Here is a 16,847-nt window from a genome sequence, read left to right as displayed (position 1 = left end):
GAAATGGTCATTAATGTGTTTTAGATTCACACTGCAACTGATCTTGCTGATTGTTGTTGTAGCACCAAAGAAGAATAAATATAATTATCTGAAAAAGCTTTTAAAATACTCCTTCTGTTTACAATTGCGTATTTGTGTGAAGCCAAATTTTCTTCATAAATGTCAATAAAGACAACATATCACAAGATACATGGAGAAATTCAGCTGTCTTTTATTAAGCCAGACATTAGAGAGACTTTTTTTTAAGTGCCAGACATCTCACTATGTGTTGCTCGTTTTGGAAAATGTAATCATTTCTCATAAAAAGATACTATCTATGTTATCATATAATGGGTTTGTTATTATTACTTTAAAATAAATTGTTAAAAATTTCTCAGGTTTAATTTTTTATGGTAAATAACAGCAGATATAACCCCTATAAACAAAAACCCTTTAGTGACCTTAATAATGTTTAAGCATTTGTAAAGGGTTCCTGAGATCAAAAGGTTTAAGCAGCACTGATTATAAACCAATTGGAAAAGATGACATATGGCCATAATTCTCCCCATATTTCCTAAGGAAAGAGGGTAGGGAGGGAAGAGAAAGGAAAGGGGATATACTGAATAGTAGGTATCCCACTGGCTGTTTTCATACACATTAATTTACCTCATTTATTCCATACAACAGCCTAATAGCTATGATTATCCCTATTTTACAGATGAAAAAACTGAAACACAGAGAGGAGCTGTGACCTGCCTGAAGTCACAGCTTGTAAGTGACAGAATTAAGGTTACAGCATGCATCTCTTTGATTCTGAAGTTCTTATTCTTTCCACTACAGTATATTTAGGGCAGAATCCCCTCACTAACACTCTCCAAAGGCCAATCAAAATCCCTAAATGCAGAGCTTTGGTCCTTACTGTAATTTCTGTTCTAAATCTAAAGGTCTAATTATTTTACTTATTTCTAATTCATTTTGACTTGTTCTTACCACATCCAAAGAACGCTTGGTACACTTAATAATGGCTGGTAGTTGAATTTAAAGAACAATGTACTAATTTTCTGACTGTTAGCATTCTTCAGACATAATATACATAGTCTCAGTTCTTTCAACTTCATGCTAGTCAATATCAAAGAGTAGATTTATATAGTGAAAGGTCTGTCTGTTTTCTTTGTAGGTTCATGTAAGCAAGCATTTATTCAAATATGCATTCATCAAATATTTATTAAAAATCTACTGTGTTTACTAGGCTTTGGTAACATGAAACATGAAAATACAAACATTAATTTCTGATGATCTGAAAGAGAACTATGTATGGCCTTTCAACGCTTTAAAATTAAACAATATTATGGCTACTTTCTCTGTAATTAGGTTTGATCACAGTTTCCCTTTTAAATGAAAATCTTAAAATGAAAAGACTAAGGTATGCTTTAGTGAATATTTAATGATTATACCTTAATATTGCTTTATTGCATTAGAAAATACAAGTAGAAATAATAGTGGTCTACTTGCAGGAAGGATGCATTCCAGCTTGCTTTCTACGACGTTAAAAACAAAGTGAATGTTTTGAGGAAGGGTGAAAACTCCTTTCAGGGGGAAACATACTGAGAAATCTAAGTTTAGCCACAGACCTAAAAGCCACATTTTCCAGGTGAACTACATCAATTAGCAAAGCTGATGTTTTTGTCTCTTGTCTGATTCCTATGCTGTACTGCTCATTGGGTTCCAAACTCAGGAGAGTAGGGCAGGGGTATTATTTCTCATACAAGGTACAGAAAGTTGCAAAAGGACCTTGAGAATTGAATTCTTTCTCAATTGATTCTGAACTTAAGAGGAGACAAGGTGTTTTTTATTGGCCTAGAAGTTCCAAGACTATGTGCCAGATACTATGTTCCCTTTACATATATTATTATCATTCCATTTTTCGGACAAAACTGAGGCATAAGGAAGTTAATGTATTTCAGGTGACCCTATGTTAAGTGGAAGAGCTAAGATTCAAGTTCAGGTCCATCAGACTCTGCACTTTGAATCTCACCTCCACATTATCTCTCTGTAAAAGGCATGATTCTGAATGTTATTCAGACACTAAAAACAGGAAATAAAAATGGTTATTATCACAATCTGCATTTAATGACTACAGGTTTTAAGTTTATTTGGAAAAATGTAGATGTCTTGGAATGTAGAAAATGTTTAAAATAATACATTCTTGTGTTGATTATTAAGTTACTAGCTAAGTATATTCATTTTTATTTCCAGTTATATTTTAAAAGGTTTTGGACTAAGGGAAAAAAAAAAGGAAGACAGAAAAAAAACGTAGTGCGATTGGGGTATTCAGTTTTTGAGGGAAGCAAAATTCAGTATGAACAGCAGCAGCCCCTGGTGGTCTAAGGGGAAAAAATAGTGTATCTATAATTATGGGGGTTGAAATATGTTTTTAAAAAGAATATATGTACATAATTAGCCATTTGACTCAGTTCTCAACCCAACACATTAAAAAACAGATGCTTTAAAAAATGATCTGTTGGCAAGATGCTTGTTAAAATTTTATCAGTTGAAATATTAAAATTCATTATGAATTAATTAACACATTATATAAAAATAAAATGTTTTTGTTTCATCATTTTACAAAGTACTATAACCAGTGGTGATTAACACTGGGAATTTTGTGTGTCTTGATATGTGTTGCACAAAAAGAAACTAAATTTATAGGATTACCACTAAATTGATGACATTTTCTGTCTTCACTCTTGAATTCAGTTGGCAGATGTTTTTGAGAACAAAAAATTCCATCTTATTACAAAACATATTAAGCAGGTTTTCCTGCCAGGCATGTCTGACATGATGTTTATTGCCTAGACCAAATCAATCCCCTTAATAAGCCATAATATATGCCAGAAAGTACATTATTTCATAGTTAAGGAAAGTTGTCACATGAAAGAGTAAGTACTTTGATCTCTCAAGCTCTGCTCCTAATGCATCAGAAATGTGCTACATAATCCAATAGTTAGTCATATCTATTTATACTCATTTAGTAAATAAAAGAAAATTATACTTTGCTAATCTTAAAGTTAGGCCTGGATTCTACTTTGCTTCTGCTGGTGTATACTAGATATTTGCAAAAAATTCAAAGGAGATTTTGGCTATTTACTGGATGCCAGAAGAAGAAAATTAGATACTTGAATATTCTAGGAAAATAAAATGGTTTCAGAGGTTAAATAGTCATTGATTTCAATACAAACAGATTGAATCTGGTTGTTAAATCACTAGACAGAAACGACTCCAGTGGCATTAGTACCTAGAAGAAGAGGTACAGAGAAGAAAGGATATTTATCAACCTTCACCAATATTTTGGCCATAGCCCAAGTCAGAATATCAAAAATGTATTTTCTAAAGGAAAGCTTCAGTTTATCAGAGTTGGCTGTTTCTGAACAATTGCAAAGATTCACAGGAATGCTGAAAAAAATCAGTCAGAAAACTAGACACCAAGTATCTCACGATTAAGGAATAAGTTTTTTGATGGATGTCAACAAGCAATCAATCCATAAATACCTGAGTATCATTAGTGTGTGATGCCAGGCTTTGCCAAGATTCCTGTTCTCTAAATGTCTCTTCCACATTTGGGTATTTCCTTCTGGGGCCATGTGAGTTCCTTTTCCCCTCCACTTCTAGTATATATATATTTATTTTAATGTTCTGGGTCTAATCCCTCTTCTTTACTTCCTATCACTACAGCCCACAACTAAGTCTCTTAGGGAAGAGTAATTCAAGCAGTTCCAACCCAATATAACTTAGATCAGCATCAAGTCACTTTTGCCTATATTCCACCTGCTTACTATTTATTTACTGTAAAGTTCCTTTAACTGATCTTTTTTAGTCTGAACACCTGTCTTCTTATGCTCCAGTTTGATACCAGAATAACCCTCATTTCTATGCTGTAGGTCACATCTAAGTTATCTCTAGACTAAGACATAGTCTTTTTGCTTTGGTCTCCTTCCAGGGGATTGGATCCTAGTGAGTGGGTTTAGTATCAGTTCCTGAATCTCTCACAGTATGCACTGTACTATTATAAAAATGGGATCATATCTATTTATTCTTAAGGATTGACATGCAATTCCAAAATCTATAAAGCATCTCAAAGATCTAAAGGATTGTGGGGATACAGTGGAAAGGTCTGAAAGATAAATTGGTAATAATATTGTGAGACAAAATACAAGAGATATCTCAAAATGCAATTGATAAATTCCATGTAAGTTAACTAATCATTACAACTTTCAAGAATCTTAATAAGGAGAGGTCACTGATTATGATGTGAGTGGATGAAGGAGATTTCAGCTAGGCACTACAACATGGATAGAATTTGGATTAAGGTTAAGAAAAGAAAGTAAAGTTACAGATCCCATAAAGCACAAAGTGTATATGGGGTAGAGCAAGTACAGTAGCCTGGTTGTACTCTTATAAGCAAGTGTGTAAAACAGAAATACTAATAGGTCAGCATGAAATATTTCCATGTTCATCCATAATTTTAGTACCATGATGATATAGCTAAAAAAGAAAACAGGGTATCTCACTTTTATATATTCAGATGCAAATGTCTAGATCAATCAAGGTATAAAAGAAATCTTGGCAAACTGGTTTTTAATTTTCTAAATGTCTTAGTTACTGGATTGGGTAGGGGACTGATAATGTAATTTTTCTTTGTTTTGGTTTGTGTGAATGTTTCCTCATCAAAAATCAAGTAGAATACTTTAATAATAACAAGACATATTAGAAAAAGCAGAAGTAGTTTGGGGTTTTAATCCTGGCTCTACCATCTTATTTATCAAACAAAAATTTATTGTGAAGGCTCTGTTCTACAAATATTTATTATGATGCCTCTGTTCTAGGCTCTAGGTTACAGCAATGAGCAAAATAGACTAAGTCACTACCCCAGGGACCTTACATTAAGAGCTACGTGATCTTGGGAAATTTATGAAGTTTTGACCCTCAGTCTCCTCATCTATAAAACTGGATCAATATTATTGATCCTATTAAAAGAGAATATATTTGTATAGTATTTTATGTTATTAATTTATTTATATATCATAAATATACTATATCTAAATTGTTTATAGACATTTAAAAGTATCTATTAAATGATAACTGGTCAAAATCTATATAATCATAAAATGCAGTTTACTACATCATATCATGCTTTTATTATAATTAGTTTAATATTCATATTTCAGGTACATATTTTATTTTCAACCAGTTAGAACAACGTGGTAAAGAGGAAAGAGAGCAAGAATCTACAGTAATCAGAAGTCTTGGTTTTAACACTTACTTCCACTATTTACTAGTTACATGATCCTAGACAAAAATGTACATCTGTGCATCAGTTTACTTAACTATAAAATTAAGGATGAAATTATTTGATCTACTTACTTCATGGGGTTGTTCCAAATAATAGATAATTGATTTCAAAATGTAAATGGTTAAGAAATACACAAATAAAAGTTAACCTATCCCCATCACATACATACTCTGTGTCTGAAAATTACAAACACTTGTTATTTGGAGACACGCAGAGGAAGATGGGGTACTACGAGTCACTTCTTGAGTGGACCAAAACTGCCTAAGAATGAAGGTACCTTACACAAATCAGCCATTCTTCTCTTTCCCACTACAGGATCATGCCTTAGTATCTAGAAGTATGTTTGAAGAGTATCAGCTTAAGTCTGCTATTTTGCACAATTCTGGATGATTTTAAGAGAAAGGGTGTTTACTAAGAAAAACAACCACTTCATAACTAAAACTATCATGTATAAAGTTGTGTTATCTACATGAGTTTATTTTTATCTTTTAGTATTTTCAATGACAACCTTGACTAATGAGTAAAATGAGACAAGAAAGAAAGAGGAGATCTTACTGAAGCAACATAAAAAGATTTTCCCCGCTTGGTGTAAGAAAAAAATAGATGCAGGAATAAACAAAACAGATGTGAAAACAGAATAAAGAAAATGAACACATACAAGAGAACAAAAGAAGAAGATCAAAGCAATGGTGACATGATAAAGAGAAATTAGAAAAGAAGAAATAAAATAAAACTTACAAAACAGATGTCAGAAATAGATGCTTACTCTGAACATATCATAGGCAAATAAAAGAAACTGTTTAAGATGAAATGAAAAACTTAATACACAAAATCACTTTTTGTTTGCACTTTACATAAGCAAGTGAATACTCAATGATTTGTATATTTCAAAAACTTCTACAATTCATTTTTGGAATCTAGATATCAGTGGTAATTTTTTTTTACTCTGCCTTAAGACACTGGTTGACAGACTGGATCATATTAATGAGGACGCTCAGGACAACCGATAGAGAAGAAGGTGACATCATGACCCTGATGCAGTCATGGGGAAGAAAGGCAGTAACAGAACTACACAGAAGAGCAAGCTACTTATGGATTCCAAATCTAATCACTGTTTTTGTTTTTCAAACACTACGTTAAATAACGAGATGCTATTTAGAAATTTCAATATTATAATAATATAATAATATAATAATCTGCCTAACTTCTGCTTGACTCATTTTATGACATGCTTTAGGTATTTTTAGTCCAGATACAATTTTCTGGGTGCTGAGAATTTATATGCTGCTTAACCATCATAATTCACTCAACAGACTGATCTATAATCAAATGAATGTTTGGAGTAGAGTTTACAAAAGTATAGTGATGAGTAAATTAAAGAAAATAACTTAGAAGGTTATATATTTCACCTCAGAAGTGGTATGAAATATTTTATTAAAGAGCTTTTAAAGTAAATGTAAAATAGCTCTAGTTGAATAACTAAAACTTTAATACTATCTCACAGTATAATTTGTAAATTGTTAATCTGTCTATATTTAAATGTTCTGAATTGCTCACTTTTGAAGAGCATAATCAATTTACTGTTTTACTTACCCAATAGCATTTCTGACATGCTTTACTATTAAACTATATTTCTGGCATCAATAATAAGAGCTTTGAAAATTGCTTGAATCCATCTCATATACACAACACACAGTGTGTATATCAAGCAGAATGTGTCAAAGGGCAAGTAAAATTGTTTGTGCCCCCTACAGAATTAGAACTCCTTGGGCAGCACTGCTGTAACGATCCCATGCTGCTAGCATTACAAAGTGCAAAGGTTCACTGGTTAAGAAAAGAGCAAAGGACAGAGTTCCCTCATTACACTATCCCTAAACTATTCTTGCTTAAATATTTAGTAAGATATTAATTACTCTTCCTCTCTCCATCAGCCTTCAGAAGATGAGCTGAGACATTGTGGGTGGATGGTTGCTCGTAGGAAAACAACACATTAAAACTATCACCACCCAAGATGAAGACTGATGTTTTGTACAGTGTATTATTAATTGCTTTTGAGACTTAAATAAAATATCACATTGAAATAAGAATGATGCATTTTGTAACAGCATAAAAAACAAAACATTTCATTCAAGTAACACCCTTGATAAATAAATCATTAAAAATTTAAAAATTAACGGTTCATTTTAAAAAATTAAACAAAATAATTTATAGAAAATCAATCATAAACAAAGCAAAGGGAATAATGAAATAAAGTAATGATCTTACGTATTACTTACTCGGATGTACAACTGCATCATTTCTTTTTCTCTTTGGGGGTTACGATACTTCTCATAGAAATCACGTCGCTTCTTTGTTTCTTTAGAGACTTTATCTTTTCTTTCCCTCTTTTCTGCTGGTTCATCAGCACTTTCAGAAGATGACTGTACATGTATCTTCGGCTTTTCTACTTCAATATAGTTTTCATTGGGATTCAGTACTATTACTCCATATCCTTCCTGTTTTGAAAGCACAAAAGGCAGCATAATTTAATCTTAGAAACCACTTCAGTTCATAAAAACATTCTTAAAATCTCATAGTAAGTGATTTAATATAGTTTCATGTTCACTAAAATATTTCTTTATAAAAGATTTTAGTTTTAATTTTTCCGACACAAACTGATTTAAAATTATTTGCCTGTATTGTGTGTGTAAATAAGCACAGATTATAAGATCAAAAAGACATAATTGTAACATTAAAACCATAAGGCTTAAATTAAAAAAAAGTACTTCAGATCTCCCAGAACCCCAAAAGTGATCGAAATAAATTATCAAATAATAAGTACACTTTCAAACCACATTAATATTTATAACACATATTTTGAGAATATAACTTCTTTGAAATTGAAGTTTATAATTCTAATCACATTTTGTTGGATTTTCATTCCACTACAATTGCAGTTTAATGAGTATTTTTTACTTGTTTGAACTTAGAAAAGAATAAACAATTAATAAGAAGTAAACAGTCTACAAATTTCCATTTTTTATCAGGAGCACAAAATGTCTACCTGTGCATCTTGGATTTTTTCATCTCTCTTTTTCAGAAAGGCACATAAATCATAAAACCAAATAAACCAATGTCTTACTATAATATATGCAAGCAATTCTCTAATCCTGAAATTTCTTTCATTTTTCAACTACCATAAAATTTTCTCTTTATTAAGGACTAGTACCAGGAAACAAATTCCAACGTTTAAAACACAGCTTATTGAGCTATTAAACTTCTTTTTAAGTTTTTAAAACATGTTTTTTCCTGTCTGACTTAATTCTAGCAAAGCAAATATTTCTATGGTTATAATTAAGGAAACTTTCGGCATTTATATTATGTTATAACTGATGAAATAATCTAACCATGAGAAAAAGGAGAGGGCTAAACAATTATCACTGACAAGCATGTGCAACACAAATCTTTGAAGCTATTTATACCTTGTCTTTTCTATTCAATTCTGTACTGTGGGTGTCCCAATTTTGTCTTGTAAAATCTTGTAAGGTCATACGTAAAATATGTATTATATTATGTATAAAAATATAAGAGCTATGAAAAATAAAGCTTAAAAACTCATCCTTAAAAAAAAAAACACATACTTTTTTCAAAGCTACAACTGTAGAATCCTATATCAGGTTTAAAGTTTAATTCTTTTCTGCCAAACCAAATATAAGATGATTTTAAAAACTGGGAGGTGTAATACTAAGTCAATATTAGCATAGACTCAATTATCTTATTTTAAATATGCTACATTGCTACACATCGTTGGCTTTTTTAATAGTTAATTTCACAGACTACATACAACTACAACTTCATTGGGATTGTTTCAATTTCTCCCCCCAATCAGTTGATATTATTATATAAAACCACGATATCGTTTGGAGATTTTTAAGATCATTAAAGTTTCAATTTAGTCATAGGACTGTTAATTAAGATATAGATGTCTTACATCCATTAAAAACTATATAATAATATCTACCAAACTGATTAACAAAATACCACATATTCCTCGACACATGTTCAAATAAAAGTTTTAGATAAATGCGTCTTTTATGAAGGGCTTGTAAAACACTTTACAAAATTTTAAATTTAAATGTTCTACATCAGAGCACAAGAGAAGGTTTTTTTTTTTTTTTTAAAGTTTCTTAGCCGGTAAGTCAAAGTTTCACCATACCAACAAAAGATATTTTATTTGGTTCTGCTTTATTCTAATCTGTATAGCTATTCAAAAGTCTTGTAATTCATTGTGATCACTGTCAGGTAGACATATTGTCACTTGGTGATTTTCTACAGTTGGACACACTTGACTAGTTATTAAAATCACATTTGAAGGAAGTTCCTACCCCTCTTCCTTGTGCCTCTTACAACTTTTCACGCCCTTCTCAAATTTCAGCTATACCTTCTCCTCCCACCAAAAGTAAGTTAAAGAACACTGTTGCACTCTGCTAAACAGGGTGAAATAGAGGCATTCAGTACACTGTCTCTGGTGTAAGGAACATAGTCAAAAAAGGTCACCATAGGCCAAAAAGAAAATTGCCTCCTTACTAGATTCTGTACCGTGAGTAAGTGGTCTCCTGCCATGTTTCTTCCCTGCCTTCTCTCAGTGAATTGAACTTTAAACACACACACACACACACACACACAGCCTGTCATACATACAAGAGTTAGAGTTAGCAAGATCAAAATAGAATCTTAGAGGCCTTACAGATGAAAATAGAGATATATTACATTTTAATGATAATATGAAAAATTTCAAACTCAAAGTAACAAAGTGGGACTTTAATAAATTGACAGAACATGCACATCATCTTTGCATAATGAATAAACTCCAAATAAAGGTAAACTCTTTAAACAAAATTTATAGTCACCAAAAATGACAAAACTATTACCCTAGTTAATACCTTAATCACTAGAAATAATAGCTTCATAATATCAGGTTGACTTGAGCAGAAGTTTTTACTCCTATTTTTGGAAATCATGGATTGAAAAATTATTGTGCCTACTTGATTTTAAATAAACTCTGAAGTTTGATATGTCCCATCTAAATAAGTATAAAAATCAGAAACACATAAATCATCAAAGAAGCAGTCTTTGTCTAAGTTATTGATTATGTAACTGAAAATTACATGACTCATTTGTTCAATTTTATAAAGACACAATGTCAATTTTTCACCAAGGCATCAACAGATGAAAAATGATTCTATTTTAAAATCACCACTATATAAATCAATTAAATATTTTTTATCATTTAGATTTCAACAGCAAATGTAACTCTTTAAACATCTGATTTATTTGCAAAATATTTTATCATTTAGATATTTCACACCTCCAGTTTAATTAGTGGAATAACAATCAGAAATATTCAGGAACATTTTCTGCAGAAGCTAATTTTAATAAACGCCTTTGTTGCAAATTCAATTACCATTCCATAAAAAAACTTACATTTTTCAATTAAAAATTTCCAGATAAATTAATTAATGCAATATTCACAGAGACCATTCATAACCATGTTATAATGAGTAAGAAAAACCAGGGCAACAAAATAAGGTTAACTACCTCACCCAAAGATATGTAGTCAAATTTTTCTTTTCCTCCTTTTCTGTCACGTATAAACATTGTCTACAAAATCCTTTTACGTAATAAAGCTACAAAGATTTTTGCCATGTCAACACTAATATATGGAAACTAAGGGAGTCAAAGCAAACAATCAAAGTAAATAAAACAGACAACATATCAGTAGTTAAATTTAACTATTTTAAGTAGAATGACATCAATTTATATATTAAAAATCAGAATAAATAGCATTTTAAAAATTAATTCTTTCTATTCCCAGTAACTCAATCAGTACACACAGAAATAAGAGAGATCTTAGTTTGAACTTTAACAAATGTACCCATAAAGTTTTACAAAACTACTCTATAAAATCAGGCATCAAATATAATATCATAAAAGAACTGTGTAGTGCCACGCTAATAAGACCTCCATAATTCATGCTTAGAATAGAACATTAAACATTTTATATTGAAGTATTCCTTTTAATGTAATTATTCCTTAAGCATGCTAAACTTCTCCTAAGATGAAGTTAGGTCATTTCAAATATACATGGAAACTTCTGTTCTCTTTACAAGATAAAATGATCAGACTATTATCTAACATTTTACAACTAAATAAATAAAACTTCTGGCATCTTTCATAATGATTCACTCAATTCAATTCCAATATCCAACATTTAAAGAGACAAAGTATACATAAAGTTGTTGATTAACTCTTTTGTTTGATCACACAGTCTAGCAGAAGATCAAGAAGGTGATCAAGAGGACAGATGTTGGTAAAAGTAAGCTTTATCTGTTTAATTTACCTCATGCTATTTTTCTACCCGTTTATAGCTATAACTGTAGTTTCATGATCAGACCTGTGTTTTAGAAGGTATAAGCCATAGGATCTTAATCAGAAACCCTCAAAATTCTCTTGCTAGATGTAGCATTTTATTCAGCACAAGTGCTTGCTGTGATTTAAGCAGAATACATAAGACTCCTTTACTTTGAAGTCTATAGATGCACTTACTAATAAATGATAGTTCATGTATCATTCAATCAACAAATGATGGCTTAGGTCAGAGATCTAACACAGACAGGTGATGCCAAACACAAAGAACCAAAGAGGAGAACTTGCTTAAGAAATAAAATCAGTCCAAAAATGTTACTTATCAAGAAGATTCTACAAATAAATACAATGTTAAAAAGCCTGGCCAGAAACAGAAGGTACTTTTGATCCCAAATGAAACCTTGCTAAAACTTAAGATTTATCCAAGTTAATTTGTCTATTAATTACCAATTCTAAGGAAAATGCAAAATAGGAGCAAATTCTACATCTTCTCAAATCTCTTGTGGTTGGCTAAATAAAAAATCAGCTGAAAGTCCTCAGCTTTGCATATTAACCTGCAGTACTGCAAAGCCACATGTGACCAAAGAGGTCAGGGGCCAGAGTAGAATCCTTTGACCTATGGAATTATCAGTTTTGGTCTTCAGGCAAGGCTCCGTAAGAGATCATTTTACACAGATTTATCAATCACATTTTTCAAGTTCAGCATTCTATCTGCTTGGTCTGAAAGAAGATAGGTGCTCATCCTCAAGGGAAATGAAATCCAAAGTGTTTTATCTATAAACTACATCAATCCATGGTTAAAATGGACAAACCACTGTCCATTCATCTTTTCTGAAAGATGTATGTTGTGTTTATTCTTATCTTTTTCACAAGAAGGGTATGTATATGTCACTGTTGCAACATCCTAGGTGCAACAGTGAGATGAGGTCATGACAACCAATCAGAAGTCACTAGTGAAGCGTTAAAGTAAACATAGCTGTTGGAGCTGCAGCTCTGCTTGAAAAATGCCCCTCCATTATTTCAGCAATTTTCTCAAGACGTGACCTGGGACTGAAACGCTTGAAATGTCACTTGACTCCGTTTTGTGCTTCTTCCCAATTGCATTTAGGTAACAGCACCCTGATAATATTTTATAAAATGTTTGTCATGACCGTGCTTCAACTTGTAGCTCCCTAAATGCTAACGTTGTGTTCCGTGGTATAAAAACACCAAAATGTGAACCAACATAGATTATCCCAGTAAGTTTCCAACTTCAAATAGCTCATCAAGTTAGTCAGTAAAAGAAAACATGCCACAAAAAGTTTTCAGAGGACCACCTGTTGTCTATTATTTTTACATAGCACTTACTCATAAATCATAACACAGGGTAATTAATCAAGCTGTCAAAGAGAAGGTCAAAGGTTATATGGTAGAGTCAGAAGGTCATGCATGGGCTGATAGAGGTCAGGGTCACACTGCATTCCTCATTATCAAGTTGGGATGAGAGACGGCCCAAGCAAACAAAAGTGAAAGCAGATGGAGAAGTGAGTGGATAAAAAAAAAAAAAAAAGAAAATTTCACCAACAAAAAGAAAAGTGAAAGAAGACTGTCAGCTGCCTTCAAGTAGAGAATAGAAGAGAAAAGAAATACACTGAAATGTGCTCAATGGAGCTCAAGAACATAAAGAAACTACAGTTTTATTAATTAAATAAGTTGAACATAACTTTTCTTGGCCATTTTATTAGTGCTTATGAAGCAATATTAGAAAATATATGTTTGCCATCTCTATACCTTCCCTAGCTAGTGTGCCCAAGATAAATTAAGGTAAAGGCAAAGAGTTCCAAGGATAAAGTATGATTACAAAAAAGAACCTTATAATAAGAGGGTTCTTTTCCCTTTAATATTGTTTCAGGGTTACAACATAGATGCAAATCGTTTTAAGCCATAGGACAGACAATTTTTGAGTATGCTACACAAACACAAATGCATCATAAAAGTCCTTTTGAATAACAAAACAGTTATAAAATATTCTATTATTACGCTGGCCTGAATTAGATGCAGAATACTGTGCAAAATTAGCTGTCACCCTTTGCTCAAAATCTTTGTTAATCTCATTTTGAATGTTTGCAGCTTTATCAACACATGCATCAATGTCAGCTCCTTGGTTACTGAACCGCTGTAGTTGGAAGAAGATATAATTAAAATGTTTTGGCACAGAAAAGGTGAAATTGTATCTTCCCCTGTTCCCTTAGGAGTCTGTAAAACATGAAGGATATATTGACAAACACACACCCTTGTCTCTGGTTCTGACATCAGGTCATCTAAGTGCTATTTATTTTAAAACATTCACTTTGCACTTACTCATATCATCACCTGCTCTGTTTCTAACTTTTCCTATGTTTTAGAACATTATGTTCTAAACATCACAAATTTCTCTTCTAATCATCAATATCTTACTTATTAAAGTATTCTGTAAATGTACAATAGCAGCATAAAAAAAATTTACCACTCATTATGAAGAACAGAAATATGATTTAATACTACAGCATTATAAAACCTTTTATATTCTTTGCTTCTCATTTTCATAAAAAGACACAAACATACACACACAGATTTATACATTAAACTAAAAAGAAGTAACAAGTTACAACTGTTGCCCAGTCAGGGACAAATCAAAATCCCTAAGTGGATACATGGAACCACATGGACACACCTCCTTTATTACATGTTCCCAAGCTGACTTGGATGGACAAATTTATCTAATGAAATGTACTGTTCTGCATGCTAGCTATGCTTTTATGGTTTAAAGCCCTAAATGTTCTCCTAACTTCCTATCAAAATCTATTATAAAATTGTGTAAATTTTATAGCTGTAGAAGGTAGGCACATGGTCTTTCAGAGTATCGCTTTTGACCAAATCGCATACCATACAAACACAGGCTTAAGTTTTCAAGTTACTCTTAAAATCTGCTTAAGAACTATGGTACATAAATAATTTTATCTTAAAATATGTCACCTTTCTCTTTCTTTCCCCAATTAAAATATTATGTTTAAAATATTTTTGTTTTTTCAAGAATGTATCAGTGCTTTGCTTGTGGTTCTAGAGTACACTTGCAAGCATGAGGACATAATGAAAGATCCTAAGTATTCACTGGGTCAATAATGCATTAAACACTGATTTCATACAACAAATATTTAATAAGCAGCTACTATCTACCAAGCACTGTGCTACATACTGTGCTATACTCATGGGCTACTTTTCATTTTAAGATATTTCCACTCTAGAAAATTCCAAATCAGAATTAAGTACAAATTCCAAAAGTGTCTCCATGAAGTCGTTTTATTCTTCAAGAGGAAGAGAACTATGAAAAGGAAAAAAAGCATTATAAAATATTTCTAACACCAATCTAGCTAGGCTTTCAAGGGTGAGTAATCATAAATGGTAAGCTATGTTTGTGGTTTGTGTTATAAGTATTACTTCAACTTACTCCAACACAATGAAAATGTGCTGCTTGGGGGGGGTGTGTGCGTGCATGCACATTGTAGATACATTCAGATATTTTAACAAGTAAAATCATTTCATAATCCAAAGGAAAAGCTTCTATACACATCTACCTCCAACAAACAGGTGTAACTGAGGACAGTTATGAATTCCCCTTCCCACAGTGACCTATGTCAGAAGATCTCCTCATACTTCTTCTGCTAAATAATTTAATTACTTATGAGTTATGGTTTCTTTGTAACCTTTTAAATGACTAACTCATTAAAATGCAAAAATATGCAAAACATGATGTCACCGGGTCAAACAGCTGTGTTGGTAAAATTATGGCTGTGAATGTCCCCAAGAACATGAAAATATTAATAATTTATATTGCTCATTAGATGGCAAAAACTCTTTAAACAGATTTGGAGACAGATTAATTTTATAATCACAAAATGCTACACTACCTCATGGTAACAAATCTTTCTACCATCTGTGACCCTTTGGTATACATAAAACATATAAAAATTCATAATGGCTTAAAGTTTTTGCATTATAGTATGCATATTCAGGAAAAAATGTCATAAGAACCTGAAATATGGAGGTAAAGGACTTTGTTTTGAAAAAAAAATGCAACTGTTTGCCAATTTTAATCACAACTTAATTTTCCTTCAAAGCGACAGGACACAATAACAGCAAATAAGTTATAGTATGAGACAGTCAACAAGTCATACCTCAGCAAACCAATAGGATGAGATAACTGTCTTACTCTGTGTAAAAATAAATGTCACGCTATGACTTCAAACTTGGTAAGAAACTTCTCAGAGCATGACAAGAAGTGATGAAATTATGTAAACAAAGCACTATGATATTTAAAGTTTTAAATGTCTCACGCCTGTGCTTCACTGTATCCTGATGGTGCTGAAAGCAGAGGGTAGGAAAACGATCTCATCTCCCCAACTATCAGTTGTTTTTAGACATGAAATGCTTCTAGTTTAAAAACATAGGCATTAATTGTCAAATCTGAGCTTTTTAGTCAGGAAACTAGCTTCCTACTGATCATGTTTTTCTGTCTCTTAAGTAATTTAAACATCAAATACATTATTTACTACTGTAAATTACAGCAATGTGTTCATCTTGTATCAGCCAGCAGCAACAGAATTACTGTTACGTGCACTTGATAATGTTCTTTATATTAATAATCTATCATGGGCAAAAAATACTGAATAGACAATCCTGACGTGTAGTCTTTTAAAAACACACAGTGATGAGGTAACCCTCATTTAAAAATTTCATTTTTCAATTTCCTCTTAAAAACGTTTGAAGTAGAAAAGGAGCAGCATGTCCATCTGAGTTCTGATGTGAAATAATATTGAAGATAGTTGTTATGTGGAAGGGAAGGGTTAATGGGGATTTTAAACTAATGAACACAGTGACACAGGGCTGTGAAGTAAGCCATGCATAGTTCTAAGCCAACCTTAGAATTTCAACCCTTCCAGCCCTGGCTTAGATCATACAGGCTCTACTAGAAATGTCAAGAATGTGAAGAGGCGTCTTTAGCCAAAAGGACACAACTTTAAGTACATAATGCTAGCTTACACTGGTTCGTTTATTCCCCTCTTCATTAGTGAGAAAATGGACTCTCGTAAATGCT

General features: G+C 32.1%; 1 protein-coding gene across 5 annotated transcripts in view; it reads right to left on the bottom strand.

Moving 5' to 3' along the window:
* Positions 1 to 16,847, bottom strand: part of ARB2A (ARB2 cotranscriptional regulator A) — a 366,466-nt gene that overhangs the window by 205,544 nt on the left and 144,075 nt on the right. For all 5 annotated transcript variants that reach the window (XM_072958400.1, XM_072958398.1, XM_072958401.1 and 2 more), the window contains one exon: positions 7,606 to 7,824. In XM_072958400.1, the coding sequence (XP_072814501.1) occupies positions 7,606 to 7,824 (219 nt within the window). The remainder of the gene's footprint in view (positions 1 to 7,605; positions 7,825 to 16,847) is intronic.

This window comes from Vicugna pacos, chromosome 3 (assembly GCF_048564905.1).
Source record: "Vicugna pacos chromosome 3, VicPac4, whole genome shotgun sequence".
Lineage (NCBI taxonomy): Eukaryota > Metazoa > Chordata > Mammalia > Artiodactyla > Camelidae > Vicugna > Vicugna pacos.
The sequence above is the reverse complement of the archived record's forward strand: the minus strand, read 5'-3'. Positions and strand labels throughout refer to the sequence as shown.